Source organism: Caenorhabditis briggsae (assembly GCF_000004555.2).
Source record: "Caenorhabditis briggsae complete genome, chrIV, whole genome shotgun sequence".
Lineage (NCBI taxonomy): Eukaryota > Metazoa > Nematoda > Chromadorea > Rhabditida > Rhabditidae > Caenorhabditis > Caenorhabditis briggsae.
In genome coordinates, this window is record NC_013487.2 from 10,186,960 (window position 1) to 10,193,232 (window position 6,273).

At 38.1% G+C, this 6,273-nt stretch overlaps 1 protein-coding gene and 1 non-coding gene across 2 annotated transcripts; one reads left to right on the plus strand and one right to left on the minus strand.

The window, feature by feature from the left end:
* Nucleotides 1-567: 567 nt before the first annotated feature.
* Nucleotides 568-2,383, minus strand: Cbr-flp-9 (the record flags this gene model as incomplete). The annotated part of the gene is made up of 3 exons (XM_002647114.2): nt 568-708; nt 782-889; nt 2,315-2,383. The coding sequence occupies 3 exons, from the start codon at nt 2,381-2,383 to the stop codon at nt 568-570; spliced, it is 318 nt and encodes a 105-aa protein (XP_002647160.2).
* Nucleotides 2,384-3,693: 1,310 nt separating this feature from the next.
* On the plus strand, nt 3,694-3,778 carry CBG28692. Its single transcript has one exon. It is a non-coding gene (tRNA).
* Nucleotides 3,779-6,273: the final 2,495 nt, after the last annotated feature.

The window sequence follows — 6,273 nt, forward strand, 5'->3', positions numbered from 1 at the left end:
TATGCAGCATTTTTCGCAGGGAATTGATGAAGCTCATTGACGGAGACCCTTTGAAATGCTGAGTTTCACAGAAACTTCCCACTGATGCCTTTGGTAATTCTGAATGGGTCCCCAGACACAAAAATCTGAAAAAGAAACCTCGGCGCCAAGTTGAAAGATTCCGGAGGTGTTTCATTTTCATTTCCTCAATAATTCATGCGAAATATTCGGGACGACACACGAAACGTCTTCTATTTTACTTTTACGCATTCACAATTTCCATATGACTTTTGCTCTTTTTCATCAAAAGCTCTTTTAATCGCTGTGTTTTGTTCTTTTTTAATATTTTTTTCAAATACTACGAGGATGATTTCGGAAGATATTGACGCACAAGTAACACCATTTTATTGCATATCAACATGAAAACTTGATTCAGCAAATGCTCAGGTTACCAAAAAGAATGAAGGAATGGATCGGGGGGCCAGAAGTCTACAAATCGATTGAGAAGAGAGAAGAGATGAGCAGAAGAGATCATGAGGGTAATTAAAGGGAAACGGAAGGAAATGATTGAAACCAAAAATCCACGATCTATTTTCTTCCGAATCGCACAAACGATGGCTTTCTCTTGTCCATACGCAATTCCTCGTTATCAATTATCAGCGGGTATCCAGAACGTTTCCCGAAACGGACGAACGACGGCTTCCGCTTTTCCATTTGTATGACCTGCTCCTGAAAATCAAAATTTATTCGAAGAAAAACTGAAATATTTGATTCTGAAGGGAATCGACGGTCTTCTACTCACCTGGTTAGCTTCCATTGCGCTGTCGAGAGAGAGTTGAGCGAGTTGAGCACAGTATCTCTTGTTGGATTCCTTTGCACAGAACTCGGCGAGTGCATCCAGATCTGGGATCTGAAAATCAGAAGTCATTGTGTATACGTCGTCTAGTTCTTTCTCAATACAGCTTTTGTTCCGTTTAATCAAAGTAATTCCTATTCCCACGTACGTGTGACAATCAGTGTCTCAAATCTACACACCCATAAAACCTAATGAGATTTTTGTGTGTGTTTGAATCGGCAATATGACCCCTGCTAGTAGTCGTCGTTGTGTAGCTTTTCCACCCCTACTCTAGTCTAGGTTTGTTTATTCCACGTGATAACAAGTGAGTGACGTCATTAGGATTCTTCTCCTGATGCTCAACTTTTTGTACAAAAAAAAAGAAGAAGAAGACTTTGAATTTGATTTTGAACGGTAGAGTGAGCAAGAGAAAGAGAAATGCAAGAAAATATTGAGGAAAAAAAACATTCGAAGAGGAAACCATTGTGGAAGTAAAGTGACCAAAAGGAAAAGAAGAAGAAGACGTGTTTTCCTTGTGCTCATTAGTAGCTCACTGATTCAACCAATCTAGAAATGAGGGCTTAAACCGAAACGGATGTTTCGTTTTGAAAACTAGATGAGGAATGATTTCAGCTGCTTGTGTCTATATAAGTCACGTTCGAGGATGTGAACTTTGATGAACAGGAAGTTTCAGAAGAGATTCGAAGGAATCGGAGATATGGGAAAGTGATTCCAATCTCCAGAAATATAACGATCTTGAAAGCTTTACAGGATTTATGCCTGGAGATATTTATTTTTCGAATCGACAGGTGCTAATTTTAAACATCTCGATACCGTAGCGGCTAACAAGATAAACAGCAACGTATATTTCGGTTGATTTTCGGCCATTTTTACCATTTTCAGAAGCCTATACATTTTCAGGAGTCCAAAGTTTTCAAAGTGATCGGAATCTTGCCAGCCGAGCTCCGTAGTCCTGAAATTCCCCAAATGGCCGAAAATCAATTGATAAATACGTTTTTGTATATCTTACTGGCCGGTGGTACTGTAGTTATGGGCTAACTTCATGAATTTATTTTCCACAAAAAAACCATTGTGCTCATATTTCTTTTTGACACATTTCTAGTCAATGTCTCCTCTAAAAAGATCCTAACTATCTCTTGAACTCTTTCTAATTACTTTCTCGTAAACTTAACTCGAATCATTCCGTTCCTTGTTTTTTAAAACGAAAACAAGTACTATATCCATTGTTTCTATTTCAATTCCATTGATCCCTACTCTCTCCCTATTTTTCTTTCTCCCAGATTCACACCTCTATTTTTTTCCGCATCATGGAATTCGGAAGTGAGCAAGAAATTCGGAAGTGAGCAAGAATGAACGAAAAAAATATTTGGATTCCGTATTTTCTTCCAAATGCAAATCCTAGAATGGGGTCTATGGAAGTCTTTCAAAAACATCCCACCTATTTCTCAATAATAGAGAAATGATCAAAATAAAACAAACCGATTCTGGAGCTGTTGATGCCACGTTGGCAATACAGACGATCAGTAGAAGTGCATAGAGTCGGCTCATGTCTTCAATCTTCGCAGTCGATGTTCTCGATGTGACGATTGGGTTTTCTCTGGAAACAAGACCAGAGAAAGAAGTGAGGCACACACGGGTGGGCGGAGTCAAGAGAAGAAGAGGAAGAAAAGGGGCGGAGCCTGAGCAGCACCACGCACACCCACATGACGTGAACGAGGGGCACTTTCGAATCTAGGTGATAATGATGGGTTGGAGAAAAAGAAGGGGGAAGGAAATCGTAAATTTTTATGAGAAAGTATGGATAATTGAGGCAGAAGGCGTAGAAAGCAATTTCGAAGAGGGGGTACGGTAGACGATTCAGGAAGTGAATTTTTATAGTAAAGATAATTGGAATTCAATGAGATCAAACCAAGCCGGAAGTGAAGAGAATAGGAAGTGATTTCTCAATGAACTTTTAGTGATAATCAACTAGCCTTTGAGCCCTTATTGTAAGAAAAAAACGTCTCACGGAATCGCGGTTGGGAACCTGAAAAAGTGTGTTTTGTTGCACACGAAAGTGGGCTCCGTGTCAGTTTTTAAAGTTTCCGAACGGTTTTCAAAATTACAAAAAATTAGAAGTTATCACCGAAAAAGCTGCAATAGTAGGGTCCCAACACTGATCCGTTTATTATCTGAATTGTTGTGCGAGTTATCATAAAAGTGTCAACTGATAAAATTTTTGTGATAATATGGGAAACATTTTATCAGTTGACAGCTTTTTTTTTAATCTTTGGCGGGAACTGAGATAAAGCTCAACCTTAGAAGGTAGGGGGGGGGGGCTTCTATTACAGGGTTTACGATGAGTCGCTACTCAGCTAAAAGCCGCTACGCGATCGCGCTACACGTCAAACTTGGTTAGGTGCCACATTTAAAATCGAGGTGACCTTCTACAAGGCACAATTTAGACCGATTTGCTTTTGTTAGAGCTTAATTGATTGACTAGGAACAAAAGGAAATGTTGATGCATTACAGAGCTACTTTCAGAGTTTATTTTATTTTTAATTTGTAAAGATATGAATTTAAATTCCAAGAGCTAAAAAAAGGCTTTCCATTGTGAAAAGAAACAGAAGAATATACAAATGTTCAGACAAAAAGAGAACGAAGTTAGCAGTTCGCGACCGATGTGTTCACACTTCAGCTTCACTTGTACAAATTTTAGTCTTTCTTCAAAAGATTCTTTGAAAGATTCCACGAAATTTCTTCAATTCTCAATTGCATTAGTTTGATTTCCACTTCAAGTTACTCTAATGAATCAATTCCCCCGCTTTCCGATCCATTTTCGCTAGTTTTATTAAGGGTTACAATTTTTCAGAATATCCACCCGGGTGGCCGAGTGGGGAAAGGCACGAGTCGCACGACTCGGCGGGCACTGACCCAACGCAGGTTCGAGTCCTGTCCCTGGTAGGATTACCTTTTGGCGTTTTTGAAAAGTGAGAGAAGCGTTTTGATAGGTAAGGAAACCTTTGAGTGTGTTTCAATGTTTACAAGGTGGCACACAACTACACAAACGGATAAAACGGGCAAAACCTCTTCGCTTGCAAACGGATAAAATCCATTGACATAACTAACTTGGAAGCAAGAAAATCGATAGAAATATAATTTTACATGTGGTTCGAAGCTAGTGAAATTTTCGAAGCGATTCTTCAAGCCTAAGTATTGTTAGGTTCTCGTAAGATGAACGGCGCAAGGTTTTTTGCACGCCGTTGTGATGTTCATGAGATGAAGCAACTTTGACAAGCGATAACTTAGCTCAGTGTTGATCAAATAATTTAGAACTTGATTCAGACTCATATACAAGGTAGCCAAAGAGATTCCCTACAAAATGGTGCAAAAATCATCAAAATCGGTTGAGCCTACCGCCCGCTGCGATTTTTTTCCTAGTGTGTCAAAAAAAGGTAACCCATATTTAAGGGTTTTTAAGGGAGAGGAAGGCGGACCAGTTTACTGATGAATTATTTGAGTTTCCGTTCTCCAAATTTGAATTTGAGGTCAGTACAACGCGTTACTCACATTTCATGCTAGTACAAACTTCAGTCCGGGTAATTATGCGCCACCCTGAATGACGCCCATACCGTACTGCCATTTGGAGACAATATTCTGGGAAATGCATTTCTAGTAAACATAATTTTGATTTCTTTTGATAACAGGGGCATTCCAAGAGTTCTAAATGTTTGTTTCATTGTCTGAAAATTGTGTTTCCTGGTATGAAACTCTCAATGGAATAGCCTAATCAACGGGGGAATTGCCCAGATTTTTGATGTTAGAATAGGCATAATCAAAACACAAAACAATCATTATTCTTCTCGATTTAATGAAATCTTTTTGCAAGAAAAAAACTACAAAACAAAGAAGTCACGAACGTCAAAATGTACGGAAAAGTGATGTTTCTTGTCTCCCGAAAACCCATAAAATGAATGACAAAGTGACTCCATTTCTTCAGTTTTGAACTCCTTCAGGGAGACTTTTCCGTACTAATTTTGGAAACAAACGGCCCTATATATAAGTAATGTGTGAGGAGCGAGAAACGAGAATAAGGGAAAAATATGTATTGTTTTCTGTGGAGATCTTTCTTTAGGATTATTTTCTTCTAGCCACCATTCAATACTTTTGGGTCATTCTAGAAGTAATGATGATGATGATGTCAAATCTAGTTCTGGATTCGAAAGAAAAGAAAAACATCAATCATTTCTGGTCTTTGTTCCAACAATCTTTCAGTTCCTATCATTCCCCGATTTTCCTCATTTTTCACTCGACAATATTTTGATGAAACCATCATACTGATTTTTGATGACTTCTTCTTTTTTGAAAATGAACTATTCCTAGGAAGAAAGATAGTTTATTTTGGATGCTGAATTTTTAAAGAATAGAAAACGAGTTTAGAAAAAATACAGCAAATTATAGGGTTGATGACCTGACGGATGAGCTAATGGACCCTTTCGTAGTGGACGGAATAAAAGGTTTTAGCTGAATTTTGTTTTGCAAAAAACTTTTAGAAACTACGGATGTCATTCAGGATGAAAAATTGAAGAGAATGGATAAAAGCCCAAAAAAATAACCCAAGTATTAATACTGGTACATTAAAAAAGGTACATCGAGATATTAGGGTTCATGGGGTATTGGGGTGTAGAGCGTCGTAGCCTAATTGTAAGCATATAATTTTGAGCAGAATCAAGAAAGATTATAAACAAATATTTCGTTTTTTTCGCCCTCCCAAATATACCACAAGGAAATCTGTATCCTTGGATACTGGGCCAGAAAATATCGCTTGAAAAACTTTTAACAAAATTCAAGATTCTCAAATTCATGCTGGATCTTCAGAGTCATCGCGAACCTCGGAAATCTCATTTCCCATTGGTGAATCATCCAAAATGGCCCGAATATTGCACTCGCGTATCACGAGATAGACGAGAATCTCATTATTCTGCTTCACAACTTTTTGTCTTGTTGGAAGAATCTCGGTTTGAATTGTCAAGTATTGGGAACTGGATATTTTAAAAACAGTGTTTGGCTAGACTCCGCTAGAGTTTGGGGTTTAAGTTAGGAAAAATATTTTAAAGAAGGGAAACGAAAGTTAAGACCTGAATCAATTCAGGTTCCCAAAGAATAACAAACTTTAGTGTATGGGTAAGTCTTTATAAGGTAGGTCAAAGAAAAATCGTTGTGTCAGACTTCATTTCAATGAAGTATGAAAATATCCTTATAAATCCAACAAAGAACTCTGAACTTTCTCCATCGCAGTTCAAAGTTTTTTGATCTACCGTAACCAATACGTCATCTGTTCAGTGCTCGGCGAGCACTAAACAAAAAGAGGCTTGCCCCTATTTGGAGAGAAAATCTCATTTCGAAACGCGCGAAGAATCTTTTTTTTGAGGTGAAACTTTTTCGAGATTCTCGATTTT